The sequence below is a fragment of the Emys orbicularis genome, chromosome 12, assembly GCF_028017835.1.
Source record: "Emys orbicularis isolate rEmyOrb1 chromosome 12, rEmyOrb1.hap1, whole genome shotgun sequence".
In the NCBI taxonomy this organism is placed as follows: domain Eukaryota; kingdom Metazoa; phylum Chordata; order Testudines; family Emydidae; genus Emys; species Emys orbicularis.
This window is the reverse complement of record NC_088694.1, coordinates 29,911,690-29,930,343: the sequence shown is the minus strand read 5'-3', so window position 1 is coordinate 29,930,343 and position 18,654 is coordinate 29,911,690. Positions and strand designations below refer to the sequence as shown.

General features: G+C 49.1%; 2 protein-coding genes across 2 annotated transcripts in view; one reads left to right on the top strand and one right to left on the bottom strand.

Annotated features, from left to right (window-relative positions):
• The window catches only part of MYH7B (myosin heavy chain 7B), a 52,968-nt gene extending 50,702 nt beyond the window's left edge, over positions 1 to 2,266 (top strand). The window contains exons 39-42 of the mRNA XM_065414739.1: positions 517 to 687; positions 844 to 948; positions 1,537 to 1,632; positions 2,069 to 2,266. Of these exons, the coding sequence (XP_065270811.1) occupies positions 517 to 687; positions 844 to 948; positions 1,537 to 1,632; positions 2,069 to 2,266 (570 nt within the window). The remainder of the gene's footprint in view (positions 1 to 516; positions 688 to 843; positions 949 to 1,536; positions 1,633 to 2,068) is intronic.
• Positions 2,267 to 4,708: 2,442 nt separating this feature from the next.
• Positions 4,709 to 18,654, bottom strand: part of TRPC4AP (transient receptor potential cation channel subfamily C member 4 associated protein) — a 54,399-nt gene continuing 40,453 nt past the window's right edge. Inside the window, exons 15-18 of the mRNA XM_065414347.1 lie at positions 18,070 to 18,178; positions 17,534 to 17,646; positions 17,096 to 17,302; positions 4,709 to 7,846 (exon numbers count right to left, since the gene is read on the bottom strand). Of these exons, the coding sequence (XP_065270419.1) occupies positions 7,709 to 7,846; positions 17,096 to 17,302; positions 17,534 to 17,646; positions 18,070 to 18,178 (567 nt within the window). The 3' untranslated portion in view covers positions 4,709 to 7,708. The remainder of the gene's footprint in view (positions 7,847 to 17,095; positions 17,303 to 17,533; positions 17,647 to 18,069; positions 18,179 to 18,654) is intronic.

The window sequence follows — 18,654 nt, the reverse complement described above, 5'->3', positions numbered from 1 at the left end:
CTAGAGCAGAACGTGTAGAAAAACACCCAGTGCTGATTCAAAACCTGCTGTGCTGGAGCCTCCCCCAGGGCCCTTGGTAAATTGTTCCAGTGGGTAATTCCCCTCCCTGGTAAACACTTACGCCGTATTTCCAGTCTGAATGGGTCTAGCTTCAGCTCCTAGCCACTGGATCCTGTTAGACCTTCCTCTGCTAGACTGAAGAGCCCAGTATTAAATATTGGTTCCCTAGGCAGGTACTTGCAGACTATGATCAAGTCACCCCGAACCATCTCTTTGTTAAGCTAAGTTGATTGAGCTCCACGAGGTTCTCACAATAAGGCAGCAGCTCAGGTTGTTCGGGGTTCACTGCTGCCCTCCATGTACCACCTGTGGTGAAGGGGGGGTCACGGATCAGCAGCCGGTGTGGGATGGACAACGAGCCTGCATCCCTCTCCAGCACTCCTGCCAGCGGCACTGACTGATTGCACGAGGCCTGGCCCAGGCACTGACAGACCCCCCTTCCTTTGGTCCCCTCAGGCAGCCATGATGGCGGAGGAGCTGAAGAAAGAGCAGGACACCAGCGCACACCTGGAGCGGATGAAGAAGAACATGGAGCAGACCATCAAGGACCTGCAGATGCGCCTGGACGAGGCCGAGCAGATCGCCTTGAAAGGGGGCAAGAAGCAGATCCAGAAGCTGGAGGCCAGGGTAAGTGCTGGCAGGGGCCCCAAGTGCAGACTGGGCTCAGGTGGGGTGGTCTCCCCCAGCTCCTCCCCCGCTGCCAGGCCAGGGCCTGGCCCTCCCAGCTCAGCCTGATCTGGGCAGCTGGGAGCCCAGAGCTGACCGCCCTGCTTCTGCCCACAGGTGCGCGAGCTGGAGGGGGAGCTGGACATCGAGCAGAAGAAGAACGCCGAGACCCAGAAAGGCATTCGCAAATACGAGAGGAGGGTCAAGGAGCTGACCTACCAGGTACAGCCCTGCAGGGATCCCATCCCCTCCCCTCCCACCAACCCCGACAGCCAGTTCCCTGCCTCCCCCTGCTCCCACACCAGGCTCCCGATGTTCCCCCCCACTCCAGGCTCCCAGCCCCCATCCCCTGTACTGAGCTCCCAGCCCCACCTGCCTGCCCCCACACAGGACTCCAAGGCCCACCCACATCAGGTGCCAAGCCTCAGCCCCTGCCCTGCAGGAGGCCCCAGTCCCTGGGCACAGCACACGTCACCTGCAAGAAAACCCACAGACTCTTCCAGCCCTCCCAGGGCAACATGGGGCTTCTGGCCCAGTCCCCCAATTCCTCCTGACTTCTGCTGCCCTGGGGTGGCCTCCTCCTTGCCCCAGGGTAGGAAGCAGTGGCTGAGCAGCCATGAGCGAGCCTGGGCTCTGTGGGGAGGGGATGGGAGTCTGTGGCAGTGGAGCTTCACTGTGGGTCCATGGGGAGGGGAGATCAGCCAGTAAGGGAAAGTGGGGGAGGGGAAGCTGTGGACAGGCCAGGGGCAGGCAGCAGCCTGGGTGGCAGGGGCGGACGACTCACTAGCAGTCCTGGCTGGGCTCTTTCAGACTGAGGAGGACAGGAAGAACCTGGCACGGATGCAGGACCTGATTGACAAACTGCAGAGCAAGGTCAAGAGCTACAAGCGCCAGTTCGAGGAGGCGGTAAGTGCCAGGCCGAGATCCCACGCCCCTGCCCTCTTAGGCAGGACACACCTGGCCCTGCGCCTGCCGGGCTGGAGCCTGGACCCCTCTCCTGCCAGGGCTCAGCCTGCTCCTGAATAGCCTGGGCTTCCCCATAGCCCAGCACTGGGACCAGAGCGACCCCAAGGCCCAAGCCAGCCGGGGTCCTCGCCACTCCGCTGGGGAGCCCTCCTTGCAGCAGAGGTGTGAACATGCTGGCAGGGCAGGAGGGGACAATTGTACCAGCCCTGCCAATGCCCAGTCTGTGGAGGGGGCCTAGGCTCCAGGGCTGGGATCCCAGCACCGCCCCTTGCTGAGGGAGATGTACAAAGCTGCCCAGGAAGTGAGGGGCTGGCACCTCAGTCCAGGCCGCGGCTTGTCTTTGGAGTCTTGACCCCCTTTGCACTGCCGGGCGCAGGAGCAGCAGGCCAACTCCAACCTGGTGAAGTACCGCAAGGTGCAGCACGAGCTGGACGACGCCGAGGAGCGGGCCGACATCGCCGAGACACAGGTGAACAAGCTGCGCTCCCGCACCAGGGACGTCATCACCTCCAAGGTAAGGCACTTGCTGCAGAGCCTGGCTCTGCGGAGCACTGGGGGGCCCAGTGAGGCCTGAACTAACCCGGATGTGGGCCCTGAGAAGGGAAGGGGAGGGGCAGAGAAGCTGTCCGGGGCTACAGCCAGCTCCATCTTTGCACCAGCCCCATAGGCAGCAAGACCCACGGCTGCAGGCTTATCAAATGGGCCCATAGACCCCCGCTCCTCTCAACTGCCAGGCCCCCTGGGGCGAGGCTGAGACCAGCCAGGAGGAGCGGCTGCATCGGGCCAGGTCCATGCATGGGAACAGCAGCCACTCCAGGGAGTGAGCCATGTACCTCGACTCAGACAGGTGCCTGGCCCAGACCTCTGCAGAGGGCGCTGCCGCTGGCAGGACAGTTGCGCCCTGCTCCACCCCAGCAAGTCAAACCTCCTGAGTCCGTGTTTCTTTTCTGTTGCCAGCACGAGTAGGAGCCGCAGCGCCCGCCCCGCCACCATCACACCTGCCTGTTGTGTGTTAGGTGCAACTAGCTGCAACAGTCATTGCATCTCTGTGCTGAGTGAATAAACAGCTTCCAAAGAGCACAGGCTCCTTGCCGTCTGTGGGGTGGGAGGGCAGCCCCAGCGGGGCTCTGCGCACAGGGGCTTACATCAGCCCAAGAACGGTTGGCAGCAGGCCTGCGAGAGGAATGTGCCAAGAGCTAGGCAGCAAGGAGAACTGAGGCAGGGAGTTTGCTACCAGCTAGGACCTAGTTATCCTTTGGGATCAGCCCCAGAGGGGGCTGTGGGAGGCTGCCTGACAGCACACGTGGCTGTGCGGGGAGCAGCCCGCTGGAGGACGTGGGAGCGAAGGATGGGACCATGGAGAGTTTGGTACTAACCATTAACTCTGGTTTAGATCGCCCAGGCCAGCTCCAGTACCCAGGTTCATATCCCTGTGGCGAACAAACCCCAGCTGTCATTTAGCCCCTATGAGCAGCACTGGCTGGGAAGTCCCAACCCTCAGTAGAACAGGCCCAGCTTTGGCAGCAGCTCAGCAAACTACGCTGGCTCCCCAGCACGGTGCTTCAGCCCTGCTCCTGCTCGAGGGGGACACGCGCCAGGGGAGGGGCAAGATCAGTTATTGGAGCAGGCCCCAGAAGGAGCCAAAGGAGTGGCTATTTCAGTGCAGAGCCAGGTCCATTGTTGGAAGAGCTCCCGTTACCCCTGCCCCAAGGCTGCCTTCATCAGGACACAGTAAGGCAGCGACTGGGGCAACGTTCTAGTATCTCAAATGTGTGACTCACGTTCACGTCCCAAGATTGCTTTTTGCAGCAAGCATGGCCTGACTCTCTGTCCTCAGGGCGAGGGAACAATCCCAAGCGGCATTGGAGGGAGAGGGGAACACAGGGCTGCTGAGGTCCCCGGGATGCAATTCCAGAGTCAGATCAGATAGTGAAGGAGAAGCTACTGCAGACCACGCTCCTGTTCTCCAGCTGCAAGGAGTGGGGAGATGCTACTGAACAGGCCCTTTTTCTGGGGCTGCATGGACAAATCCACGCAGAGTAAGGGTGCAGCTACGCTGCAATAAAACACCCACAATTGGCCTGTGGCAGCTGATGCAGGCTCACGTTGCTATTAAATTGCAGTAGAGACATTCGGGCTCAGAGCCTGGGATCTAGCGTGAGCCAGAAGGTCTGATACAGGCCAGCCATGGGCGTGGTGTTGCAGTGTAGACAGGCCCCAAGAGGGCAGGGCTTTAGTCTCCTTTTCTCTGCTCTGCAGGGCAGCTCCCAAGGAGGCAGCACTCAAGGACATTTAAAACCCCGGAGAAACAGAGGGCGACAGAAGAGCCCTGCTAGGCTCAGCCAGTTTTCATGTTCCCCTGTGCCTGGAACAGCCCTCCTTCCCCTATGTGTGAGGCAGCCTCCCACTCCTTAGGGCCCACCTAGCAGCTGGCCTTATTTACCCCCATCTTTGCTCAGCCTCTCCCCGCACCCACCTGGCCGCTGCGGCAGGAGACTTTCCAAGACAGCCGTAGCTCAGAAGCACTTTCTCCTGTTCACAGCTGTTGGCAGTTGTTTAGACAGTGAGTTTTTTGGGGTCACCACCCTGGGCCTTGCAAGTGTGCAAGGCAGTGGGCAGGCTTGCAGTGCTCTAGACAAGTAAGGTCACTGCATAAGGCCCTACCCACCAGTGGTTCAGAAATGGGGTACATTGAACTGCATGCAGACTGTCTGGACCTGGTTTAGATAACTTGTGCACAGCCAAATTGTGCAGGGGATGAGTGTTCAAAAGTGTTAAAATGTCAAGCACTCACCCACCATCCAGCAGGGAGTTTAGACTTCAGCTGAGAGAGCACCCTAGGCAGGGGCGAACACCAGAGCGAGCACAATGCCAGCGAGCCCATAGGCATTTGGAGAGGACCACAACCTAAGAGGGAGCGTTGCACTCAAGCAGGGATGGGGCATAGATCCTATCACCACTGTAGGCCAGACCCCTATAAAGAAAGACATCTCTCCACCCATTTCTTTTAAAATAGAGTTCTTTAATAGTTTCCATTTAATACGCTTGTTTGCAGTTAGTAAATTGGCAATAATCCGGGCAGCAAAAACCTCAGCAATGCATTTGGGATAGTGCAGAATTCCAGGAACATTAACCAGCTGGGATCCCACCGCCACCCCCAACAGTCCCAACAGAGCTGCTGAAAACCACACTAACGACAGCAGCAACATCAGCGAGCTCTCTGGTCCATCACGTTAACATTCCTGCCCTCGCACCATTCCTCAGACATTTTCATTGAATAACAGGTTGCTACCAAAGTAGGAATGAAGGATCGAGCCACCTCTGGCCACTTGCAGGGTAGGTTTATACGAGCGGCTAATGCCAACGAAGAGTTCCATGGAAGCCAAGAGAGCGTGAGTGTGAGCTTTAACCCCAGCCTATTTAGTGCCTTAAAATGAAGCTAAAAAAATTGTTAGAAACGCTCAGTTTATGAAGGATCCTCTGTCCTGTCTCATAAATCAGACAGAGCCTTCCCTCCAGGGAGACCAGACCAGCTCAGCTCCTTCGCGGGAGGAGAGATTGCTTCTGTGCACCTGTCCGAACCAAGCCAGTTCAATCAGAACCAGGTGATGAAAGAGTCCTGGCTCCAAGATCAGTCCCTGGAGCTGCTAAAACACATGATGAGGGGGATGTCTAAAACAAGGGCAAACAGCTTGGCCCCTACCTGCAAGTTCCAGAAATACACAGATTAAGTTAAGAGTAAAATATATTCTCTGCAGATTTATAGCATCAATCTTTGGATGCAACAATTAGCTGGATTAGGGAAAAGGCATTCTTGTAACTTAAACGCCTTTTCATCTGAAGCATTTATTTTTAAGTGTACATCTATTACAGTTAAGAATAAGCAAAGATTCACAAACCCACAAATATCCCAAGAAAAACAAACAAACAAACAAACAAACAAACAAACAAGGACAGATGGAAAAGAAATTTGCTCCCGAGGGAAAGCTGATGAAGAGAGTTGCAGCTGCCATGGCAAAAGGTTCTCCCAATGTGTCGACTCGTTTTGGAGGAATGGCATCTGCTGGAGCTGTGTGTTTAAGTAAAATCTCCCTCGGGGAAGGAAATCCCTCAGGGGGAAGACATTAATAGCTCCTTATAAACTCGGTTAAAGCTCCAGTTGGATGCACTGGCTCAGCAGTTTTGGAACTTGTTGGCCCCTTGCTCCTGACTCTCCGTTTTATCGGTCAGTCTGAATGTGAACCGCACGGGGCGGACACCAAAGTGTGGATTAAGACTAGCCTGGGCATTGCAGCATTCACTCAGTTCTAACAGTATAGCCATTTCAAAGACAACTTCAATTACAAACAGGTCAACACTCTTCAGAATCAAGTTTTTCAGACGGTACAATCCAATGTCAGGGGCTGACCATCTGCCCTGCACGTTCAAACCCTGCTTCAGGGATCCAAAGATTTGTATTCCCTTTGCTGGCAAAGGTCCTACACATTAAGACAACCATTGCCCAGACTGGCTACACTGTAGTTGCTCTCCTTTCCTTCTGGCTGCAGATCAAGTCTTGGGGAAGGAGGTGCTGGTCACAGAAGGGGAGGACACTGCAAGTCAGGGATACCCTCACTTGCACTCACTGCAATATGTTTGAAGGATGTTTCCCAGTAGCTGTCTGAGCTACCAAATATTAGTGTAAACTTAACATCTAAATAATTAAAATTCACATGTACAATTTGGGGGAAGAATAGGAAAATGGGTCTCAATGTAAGCCACACAGAGGCATGAGATTTGCTTTAAATGCAGCGGCTCAACACTGCACTGACTTATTTCATTCCAAGAAATCTCGGGCCACATCCAGCACCTGGCCTTTGAACGACCTGGTCTGATACTGTTGATTAGGAATCGCAAGCTCAGGCAAAGCAGCCAGATTTTTGCCAAACTTGTTTTTTAAAAACGTACTTTACAAAGTTATTTTGACCAAAGGGTCTTTTATTCCCAGCATCTAGCAGTGTTACTGTGATTAAAACAACAACTCTAGGAAAAAACTGACATCTCCAAGTAAATATTGCACTTCAAAATTAATGTTGGTAGGCGGATTCAAGGTATTGAAGACTGCAAGCTTAGACTCCGGTGTTAGGTTTCCAGGCACAGCTGGTTAGCATTAGCCGTGTTCAAGAATGGAGAACCTTGCAGCAAAAGCAGTGCTCCTGAAGGCAATTTTAAAACCAGATTAGTAACCCAAGAAGGGACAAGCCACAAGTTTAAAAATCAGTAAATTTTAATCTGTTAATGCCTGGTCAAAGCTAGTCCCCAGACTGCAATTTCCCCCTCACTGAAACGTTGCTGCTCTCTGCAGCACTGTAGAACCCCTTCCGACAGGAAGGAGCCACTGGAGGAGAGCAGGAGCAGAGGTTACCTCCTAATGGAACAGCACAGACAGACAGACGTGGGCTAAACAGATTTATCACCAAACAATCCAAAAGTGGATGGTAAAAAGGTGAACAGAGCTACAGCATCCAGGAATTCAAAACCACACACAATCTAACCCACCCTGATCCCCACACCCCAACACACCCAACCCTGAAAAGACTGCTCCTAGTAGATGTGTGGGGGGCATCTGCATGCGTTTGGCCTATCAGGCCTTGGTTTGGACAGCCTGGGGCCTTTCCTGTGCTTTTTAACCTGCTAATTCGGGTGGTCACAAGGAGAAGCCACAACTAATGTGGAGTATCCTTGTCTAGCCACGCTACACTGGGGGTGCCAGAAAAAGGCTAGTTTTTGCAGGTGATTATTTTTATCCCAAAACAACTGGAAGCTCCGTCCCTGAATATGTCGCCCAGATAGCTTACGAAGTCCTGTCCTTCAGAGATCAGAGGTGGGGGAAGAGTCTTTAACAAAGCAGTAACATCCATGGTTCCAAGCCTGCGCGCACACACACACACACACGCACACACTACGCAGCGTATCCCTGAAAATCCATCTGCCAGATACCCTCCAAGCGCTGTCCATTCGAAGCCAGTCTGAAGAATCACTCCTCAGTAAAATCTCTGTCAATGTCCATATACGCCTCGTCAATATAGCTAACTATGGCACAGGGTGATGTCCGGTCGGGACTAAGCAGTATAGATACAGTCTCTTTCCAGTAGGTAAAACTAATACATGAACTCTGTGGAGAGAGAGAGAAAGTCTAATTAGGTGACAGGCTGCAAATAACCCTGAAGTTCATTAGCGTGAGCCTGAGTTGCCCCCAAAATATGAGCTATGAACATGAACCAGATCTCCCTCCTCCTGTGCACCAAGGAGAGAGAAACCTGAAAGTCATCTTACATTCAGGTCTACATCGTAACTGTCAGTTTACCATTACTCCTACTCGGCTTTAGGAAAGCTATCCCACACAATGGAAATGTATCCGGCACAAACCAGTGAGCTTCACGGGGTGAAGATTAATTTGACAGGACAGAGGGGCTACCACCTAAGGAAGAGGTCTCTATGTGACAGACCGTAGAGCTGCATGCAATGCACAGAACCTGCTGTCACAGACAAGGCGACAGGCCTCTCCCAGGCTGCAGGAGCAGCCGACATACTGCCCCAGTACTCTAAGGTCCGAAGCATGGTCCTGTCTCCTAGGGCGTGTTCGCTCACAACGGGGTAGCAGGCACCTACCCCTGCTGTGGGACAGCTCCGCTCCCACTCCCTGGCAGGTCGGCAGCAGGGTAGGTGGGCATGAGGCAGAGGGTACTCCAACAGCCCACACAAAGAAAGCCACATAGGCCTGAGGTGATGGCTCTGTCCCCTTATGCAGAGAGCAAGCCAGGGGGCGGGGAGGACACAGGGTGGGGGCACTGCTTCTGCCAAGGACGTGACAGCTGTGAGGAAAGGCAAGTTGTGCTGCCATGCGCACAGTGGAGCACACGGCTTCCCTTACACAGCGAACAGGACCAATCCGGAGAACTCTGTTTCTGTTCACATGCGGGATTTTTGCCTGGTCTACCGCAATGAGCACGCTCTCCTGTGGTATCCGAGTCAGGCAGCTTGAGGCGGTCTGCACTGGTGATAACCAGTTATATGGTTCAACCCCAGGCCCAACTGGAGCTGAGACACCGTCACCCTCCACCTGAACAGCTGCATATGCACAGCGCAGGCACTGGATTAAGCGCACATTTTCATTAACATCATAGATCAGTCAGTTCCTTCATATGGCAGACAAGGCACCAAGAGAGCAACGCAATGGTTATGGCAGACAATACCGTACTCTCACGTAGACCGCTCTCAGCTGGTGCCTACATGAGAAGGACCAGGCATGCCAGCGTGTCAGTTTCAAGAGAGAGGATGGACGGACAGCCATGTGCCAAGCTGAAGTGGAACACAACATTGGCAGAGCGATATGCTGTGGCAGTTTCAGAGATGTGCTAGCATCTCTAGCAAGACACTAAAGCACACAATGAGAAGCAGTCATTGTGTATTAACTGCACAAGCAGATAAGACAGTGCAAAGCTCCATTGTGCACTGAGCAATCTACAGGCTTGAAGACTGGTTTTAGTTTGTAATTCAGCTCCAGCGAGGAATGCCAAGCAGAAGTAAAGATCAGAAACTTCTCAAAGAAATTGCATGCAGGATAAACTCAGCTCCTGCCCATCGCCACATCCTTCCACTGTCTCTCCCTCTTCCGTTTTGTGGCGTTCAAGTGCCTCACCTTACCGTCCCAGGCCCTTCTAGCTAGGTCCCCTCCCAGCCCAGGCACACGGCTTTAGTTGTCTCAGGTAAGGAACACAGGCTATTACGCAAGCTTGCTAGCCTGCTCCTAGGAGAACAGCGGTTTGGGAGGGGACTCAGGAGTGGGGCTCTGCTTACCCGGGTTAATGTACAAAAACCTACACTGATAGATTTTGTAGGGAAACCAACAGAGCAGCATGTTGCAGGCTGCTGACCCAGATTCTTTCTGGTGCCTCGCACCCATCCCAGGCACTTCAGTGGCTAGATGCAACAGCTAACTTACTACTATACAAATAATTGCATAGGTAAGGACACTTATTTCTTAAACATCCATTAAGATGGATTATAGGTAAATATTATACCATCAATACTGGAAGTGAATTATTAGTATTATATATATTACACAAACCATGGGAAAAGAACAAAGGCTGCTAGGTCAAACACTCAGGTTAGGAAGGGTTCCCTGGGTAACCCTAAATCAGCCCTCTCCTGCATGTGTGTTAGGATACAGACGGGTGGGGGAGGAGGTATCTTATTGGACCAGGTTCTGGTGGTGAGAGAGACAAGCCTTCAAGCTATACAGAGCTCTTCCTCAGGGCTGGGAAAAGCACTCAGGGTACATCTAAACTAGAAACGCTGCACTTCTGGTGCAGACGCTCTAAGCCGACGCTCTAAGTCATCAGCTTCATGACTCCACCTCCGGCGAGTGGCGGTAGCCATGTTGGCAGGAGAGGCGCTGACTACACTGGCACTTAGGTCGGTGTAACTTGTTGCTCAGGGTGTGGATTATTCACACCGTTGCGTGACGCAAGTCATACCGAAGGAAGTTCTAGTGTAGACAAGGTCACAGCTAAATACAAGATTAAATGGATCGTTTAGTAGAAGTCGTTAGCATATATTCTAAGGGACCATTCAAGGTGATACAGACTAATTGCAGTTTTACTCACAGGACCCCTTTCAGTGCACAGGAGGGACAGTGCACACTGAATGAAGTGATTCCATCTTTTGATTTCTCATTGTTCAAGGTGGGGCCCAGGCCTTACTGGGCACTATTCAAGCCCTGCTCTGAAGACAGAATTATTAATTTCCTCGTGGGCTTTCTTATGGCACTCATCACTATAGCACTGAGTGCCTCAAACAATTTATTTTCATAACACACAGTCATCTAAGAGGTTGGTATTGTGATACAGATGATAAATATCCCATTTTACAGATGGGGAATAGAGACACAGATTAAGGTAAAAATCCTCCACTAATTGTGGATGCCCAATTTGAGACACGGAGGACCTGATTTTTCAGAGTGCTCAGCATTGTATAGCACTTAATGTAGTCACACAGCTCCCAGCCACTGCAGCTGCAAGTGCCCAGCACTTCTGAAAATCAGGCACCAGCGTTTCAAGTTGGGAACACAGAAAATGAGGATCACAGTTAGTGACGTCCCTGTGACAGGTTTGATTTAAGGGACTTGCCCAGCACCACACAGGAACTCAGTGGTAGAGGCAGAGAGAATACAATTCCCAGTGCTTTAACCATGAGATTGGCCTTGCTCTTTCTGCAATGCCCAGCCTCATTCACTACACACCTTCTGTGATCCAAGGACCTCTCGGTGCCAAGGGGCACAGGAGTGCATAAGGCTTACAGGGATCCTCTGGGGTCTGGTATTTACATACAAGTTTAACAAAAAGGGCCATGTATGGTTTGTGCTGAAAGCCTGTCACAGCGATCATCTTAAATCACTGCAAAGTGTGTGCGCGCCTATGTATTATATGTAGAAAATTATGTTCTTAAAACCGGGCAGTTAATGGCAGCTCACCCAGAGGTAACACGCCTTAAGACAGGTTCCACCGGACAGGAGGTGGGAGACACTTCTCTCCCTGGCTGACCATTGTGCGTCTTCCAATGGGAGTCTATTTGCATGTGAGGAGAAGAAATGAACAGGGTTGGGAACGATGATGCTGTTTACAGGTGGCCCAGTGTACCTAGAGGTGCAGAAAGATGCCCTGGCACCCTTTCTCAGGGGAGGCAAGCTGCCAGCAGGGTTGGATTTATGAAAGGAGGGTCTCAGCCATCCAGGTTGAAAAAGCTGTGAGAAGGACTTTAGGTAAGCAGGACCTTTTTAGACAAGAGGGCATCTTCTCGGTCAGTTTTAGGCTCTAGAAGGTGTGTTATTATTTTACTGTATATGTAACTCTGATCCCAGCATTTCTGTTTGCTGTACTTTGACACACTGTTCTTTATTAAACAAACAGATTTGTTTATAAAGAAAGCAAGTGTCAGTGCTGCATGTGAAGCGGAGCTGTGTCCTAAGGGGTAACTAGTAAGCTGGGCTTGTACTGTTCCTTGGGAACAGCGGGTCTGGTAATTCTGTGAGCGTCCAGTGGAGCAGGGGCTGGACATCGCATGGGGATGCTTGGAATACTCAGGAGTTGGAGTGCGCCTGTTGATTACCTGCACAAGCACAGCGGAGCCTGCCTAGGCTGAGAGGGGAGTGCTTGTGTTGCCTGTTGCTGGTGGAGACAGGGGGCTGACCATTGGCAGGCACAAACAACACTTCCTCAGGCTAAGGGCAGGTGGCAGCAAGGTGCCTCGCAGCCCTGGGCACCCCCAGGATGCATCACACCTTCCCACGTCTGCCACAAATGAAGCAGGATCCCACAGACAACAGCCTCTTTCACTACACAACCCTGACTCATCCCCAGAGAGGTCCTGCCTCTGTGCTGAATGAGGCAGGGGTCCAGTGGGGAAAAAATAGTATGTGATCATGTACTGAAAGAGTATCAATGCATATGCACAAGAGGGCCATGTAAAGGTTGGACCAACAACCTTCATCCTGGCTTTTCCTATCTTTTGAGTGCTTGACTTTGCAACTTCATTTTTAAGCGGATAATTTCCTATATATATATATATATATATATGATTTTTAAAGAAAACCAAAAACCAAATTTCATCATGTGTCATCATACTGACACCCCCAGAGTTCATCAGCAGGGCTGGAGCCTTTAGATCCCCGCCCAGAGCTCTGCTGCTGGAGGACAGAGTAACTGGGAGCAGGAGTAGTTTGTGGACCAGCACTTGGTGGATGGGACACTTGGCCAGTAGGTTCATAGACATATGCTGACAGCAGAGGGATGGAGAGACTCGGGAACCTTGGGTTCCAATCTAGGCAGCAGAAGGGAGTGTGCTCTAGAACAGGGGTTCTCAGACTTTTGTACTGGTGACCCCTTTCACATACCAAGCTGCTGAGTGTGACCCCCCCCTTATAAATATATAAAAAAGTGTTTTTAATCTAACACCATTATAAATGTTGGAGGCAAAGTGGGGTTTGGGGTGGAGGCTGACAGCTCGCAACCCCCCCATGTAATAACCTTGCAACCCCCTGAAGGGTCCTGACCCCCAGTTTGAGAACCCCTGTTCTAGAATATCCCTTCTTGCCCAGTCCTCTTCAAGCTGTCCCAGTCCTGTCTCTTCCTCCACCCCGGCACCTTGTCCCAAGCCGGTTCCAGTCTCAACTCCTCAGATCTGTTCCCAGTCTCCTTGCTGAGCCAGTCCTAGCTTCAACCCTCTGTTCTCCTCCATCCCAGTGTCCCCACCCCTTTGTCCCCAGCCAGTCCCAGTTTCCTCTGTCCCCTGGCTCCCCATCCAATCTGTCTCCCTCCGTCCACAATACCCTGGCTTCCAGTTGTGCCCCCAACCCACGTTTCCCCATCCCCACCTCCCTCATCCAATTTCATTCTTCTCTCACACACCCTCGTTCCAGTCTCTGCCCATCTCGTCTGGGTCTCTTTCCCACACTCATACACATGGCTTCACATCTGATCAGTCTCCTCCCCCAGGCTCAGAGACCCAGACACCCCCCCCAGCTCCCTTCCCTCCTCCCCCCATCCCCACCAGCCTCCAATCGCAATTTCCCAGTTGGTGATTGGTCCTGCTTTGAGCAGGGGGTTGGGCTAGATGACCTCCTGAGGTCCCTTCCAACCCTGACATTCTATGATTCCCCCTCCCCACTAGACTCCTTGCCACCATCTATTTCCAACCACTCCCACCTGTCCAGCTAGGTCCTCTGCAGCCATCAGGCAGCCTCCTCCCCCTAACTGCCTGGGCACAGCAGGGGGTCATTGAGAGCACCAGAGAGGAAAGGCTTCCTCCCTGCTTTCAGTTCAGATGCCTGGAACTGGCAGGGCCCACAGCAGCCAGGAACTGCAAATGCAGAGGAAGTCTTGCAGGATTATAGCTGCTAAAATCTACAGTCTCTATTGATCAAGTGTGAACTGATTTTTCCCCCCAAAAAACATATAACCAGATTTTGGTGCATTTTCACAGAAATGGCAAAAGGCACATCCCTGACACAAAGACCAGCCTACTGCCAAACTTCAAGTCCCTGCTCTAAAGCATGGGTGCCCTAAGCTTTTGAGAGGAAAAGGGTCACTGGGACTTTAACACGAGGGAAAAAAAATTCCCCTAGGCTCATTCTCAGAAATGGCTAAACCTTTTTGGCTGAAGTTCTCCCAAAGAAAATCAGCCTGAGACAGACACCTGGCATGAAAAATTTCAGCCCAAACAGTTAAAAGTCTGGCAAAAAAGTTAAGAGTCACTGGAAAAAAGGGTCTTATAATAGGAAGTGTTGAGCAACTTGCCACCATGCTGCCAAGAACACTAATTTACATCCATGATATATGCTGTTTACATTTGTATCTCATCCGAGCAAGCAACCCAGATGGTCAGGTTCGTATCTATTTATAGCCTGTCATTCCTAATCTCTCTCTCATTCACTTGCAGGAAGTGTGGACGCCGGGTTAGATACTGCAGAGGATGTTTGCTTGTAAGTTTCCCATTGGATATTTTACTTCCTTTTCATGGAGATTAGGGCTGTTGATTAATTGCAGTTAACTCACGTGATTAACTCAAAAATCAATCACGATTTAAAAAATTAATCACGATTAATCACAGTTTTAATTGTGCTGTTAAACAATAGAATACCAATTGAAATTTATTAAATATTTTGGATGTTTTTCTACATTTTCATATATAATGTATTCTGTGTTGTAATTTAAATCAAAGTGTATATTATTTTTTATTACAAATATTTGCCCTGTAAAAAAAAACAAAAGAAATAGTATTTCAATTCACCTCATACAAGTACTGTAGTGCAATCTCTGTCCTGAAAGTGCAACTTACAAATGTAGATTTTTTTTTGGTTACATAACTGCACTCAAAAACAAAACCATGTAAAACTTCAGAGCCTAAAAGTCCACTCAGTTCTACTTCTTGTTCAGCCAATCGCTAAGACAAACAAGTTTGTTTACATTTACAGGAGATAATGCTGCCCGCTTCTTATTTACAATGTCACCAGAAAGTGAGAACAGGCATTTGCATGGCACTTTTGTAGCCAGCATTGCAAGGTATTTACATGCCAGACATGTTAAACATTCGTATGCCCCGGCCACCATTCCAGAGGACATGCTTCCATGCTGATGACGCTCATTAAAAAAATAATGTGTTAATTAAATTTGTGACTGAACTCCTTGGGGGAGAACTGTATGTCCCCTGCTCTGTTTTACCTGCCATATATTTAATGTTATAGCAGTCTCGGATGATGACCCAGCACCTGTTGTTCGTTTTAAGAACACTTTCACTGCAGATTTGACAAAACACAAAGAAGATACAAATGTGAGATTTCTAAAGATAGCTACAGCACTCCACCCAAGGTTTAAGAATCTGAAGTGCCTTCCAAAATCTAAGAGGGACGAGGTGTGGAGCATGCATTCAGAAATCTTAAAAGAGCAACACTCTGATGCAGAAACTACAGAACCTGAACCACCAAAAAAGAAAATCAACCTTCTGCTGGTGGCATCTGACTCAGATGATGAAAATGAACATACATCAGTCTGCACTGCTTTGGATTGTTATCGAGCAGAACCCATCATCAGCATGGGCGCATGTCCCCTGGAACGGTGGTTGAAGCATGAAAGGACATATGAATCTTTAGCGCATCTGGCACATGAATATCTTGCGAGGCTGGCTACAATAGTGCCATGAGAACACCTGCTCTCACTTTCAGGTGATATTGTGAACAAGAAGTGGACAGCATTCTCTCCTGCAAATGTAACCAAACTCGTTTTTTTGAGTGATTGGCTGAACATGAAGTAGGTTTGAGTGGACTTGTTAGGCTCTAAAATTTTACACCTTTATTTCTGAATGCAGTTTTTTTGTATATAGTTCTACATTTGTACATTCAACTTTCATGATAAAGAGATGGCAATACAGTACTTGTATTAGGTGAACTGAAAAATACTATTTCTTTTGTTTTTTTACAGTGCAAATACTTGTAATCAAAAATAAATATAAAGTGAGCACTGTACACTTTGTATTCTGTGTTGTAATTGAAATCAATATATTTGAAAATGTAGAAAACATCCAAAAATATTAAAATAAATGGTATTGTTATTGTTTAACAGTGCGATTAATTTTTTTAATAGTTTGATAGCCCTAATGGAGATATCTATGGGTCTTGGGTTGGGTCAAAGCTGATAGACAAATGCTGAATTTTAGACTTGTTTTGAACACTCCTCCAACCTCTATTATAGAGGAGTTTAGCTTGTGTACATGCTTTAAAAGAATCATTTACACATAGTGCTTAGGAAGAATATAAATGGCATTGATGGCATGGAGGTTGAGAAGCGAGCTGTCATACAAAGGGGCAGGGAAGCTAACATGAGACTAATGGAAAGAAATTGAGCACAAGGAAAATTAAGGCTTAATTTAATATTAGACTAAATATCAGGAAGACTTTGAACACCTAAAGTGGTTGAACCTACCCGGCATTTGATCCAATTAAGACAGGATTTTCTGTAAGTAAAGCTATTGAGATGGGGCTAGTCCCTTCAGGACTGTCCAAGCTACCAATGACTACTGCCACCAAGGTGCACAGGACAATTCAGCTGTTTCTCCAGCCAGGGCACATTACAGTACTTGGTACAGATACAAAGGGGCAAGGAAGAGTTCCATTTAGACTGTTAACGGATCAGGATTTATAAGCCACCGAAGAAGAGCATCATTTACTTTTAGTGTTGGAATGTTAACCCGTACAATCCTAACACTGAGATATTGACAAGTTAGAGGGAGTTAAGAGAAGAGCACCACCAACAGATTAATGAGCAGGAAGGGCTGTGTTAGAGTGAAAGCTTAAGAGAGCTGTATTTGAATCGCTTGGCTATCCGTGGGGCAAGCATGACCATGTGGGACAGACAGGTGCATTAGCATAAGTTAGGGAAAAGCTGGGCTGAATAGTATGAAAAGCTTCCTGATATTGAAATCTATGAAAGTTGCATAATGGCTCCTCACATACGCACACCCCTTCCTGCCCCCCCAAGGAAAGTGGCAGAAGCCCATTGCTTGCGACCTTTATGGCACAGCTCTAGAACAGTACACTTTCTAGGGAACAATTCTGCACTGACTCCTCAGGAATCTGGCCCGAGTGCCATCTCTGATCTGATCAGAGGATAGAACAGATCCAAGCCCTACAGTTGCCTCACACTCTTCTGATCATGTGCACCCTGGCACTGAATTGCTAAGACACTATAAAAGCACTTTAGGAAGTTCCATTTCCTTACTTCCCTCAAAACTTCTCATTTCTCCATTTGTGCAAGCTGGCCCACTAAGACTACCATGGTTCTCCCCTAGGGCAGCAGGAGATCAAACATACATTTTCTAAGCAGGTGCTGTCTTTGTCCTTGTTGAGGTAATGCTGTTGCCAGAATCGCAGGAGACTGTGAAAGTTGTTCAGGATGAACCCTGGGTATTTTTCCGTATATTCCATCTCTTGCAGTGTGTGCAGGTAGAAGGGTAGCTTGTCTTTCCTTCGGGCCAGCATTAAGATAACTAAGCTCGTGTTCAAACAACTGACATTTTCCTAAAATAAAGGAGACATGGGAAATCAAGTTACAGAAAAATGCAGAGATCAAGTATTCCATGAAATGAAGACACAGAATTCATTTAGGGTCCAAATCTATCCAAGATAAATGCTTCTAACTCCTAGTGCACAGTGAAGACAAGCACGTCTTGAAAAGAAGTCAGACCCCCAAACCCATTAATACACATAATGAATGATTACAGTGATCATATTTTAATGTCAGCTCTTTACCTGTGTGAGTGTCTGTACATGAATAATATTAATGAGGCGGAAAAGGAAGGACATTCTCATGGACATCTGAGACATGTAGGATAACAGGCGGCACTCGGACAAGACTTCTGCAACTATAGGGAAGACAACCAGATTATTAGATTTGCAGAGTTTAGATACAAAAAGAATGAAACCGTCACTTAAAAACTGGATGTAAGTGGAAGACAGTAACTCCTGAACCTAATGCAAGACTGGGCATCATATTCAGAGCTGCAGACAGGTTGTGCTTCGCTCTGAACAGAGCCAAGGGAGACTTCTGGTTGAAAAAAGATGGTTGTCCTGAGGACAGATTGTCTTCGGCCACAGAGTTCTTTTACTGCTGGGTGATCTGCAGCTGAAGGCCATCCCAGCTGACAACGTGGGTAGCCCAGCAATAAGAACTGGTGCTCACACCCAGTAAGTACATGGGCTATGTCATGCATCTGAGACACACACTCCTACTAAGGATTTTAAAGCCTGATTGTAAACTCTCAAAGAGCTGCCAAGTCTTCCTTTACCTTTAATATCAGACTGGTTCTCAAATCGGTCCAGAGACAATGTAATGCAGCGAACCAACATGTTTGAGTCAACCAGTGAACTGTTGATCTGATTCAAAAAGATCTGAAACTAAAGACAGACATTTTAGTGCTACGTTTGCAAAAGTGATATACTCTATAGTGGTAGGCACTTGTGGAGCAGAGTTTCATACACTTTGAGAGGATTGTATGTGGCTAACAAGCTGGATATTACCCATGGTGTGAACAGTAATTAGGATTAACTGCCCATTGCAGGTAGGTCTGCAAACAAGGCCCTGTGATGAGTACAATTATGTGACCATGCAAATGACCTTTGGAAAAGTTACTGCATAACTGCGCTCATGAATTTGAGCTTTTGTTTTAAAGGACTAAGTCTCTAGCCACATTGCTTGCAGTGATGCCACGTCACGTTCTGAACAGGGGTTGTGCATCAAAGTCTGTAGACTACCTCAAACAGTACCTCAGAAGTACAAATGCCCCGTTCATTTCAGAGGTAACTATGAGCCCCCAAATTATAAATTGCTTCTGCCCAGAAAAAGGAAAGGGGCAAATTAACCCATGTACATC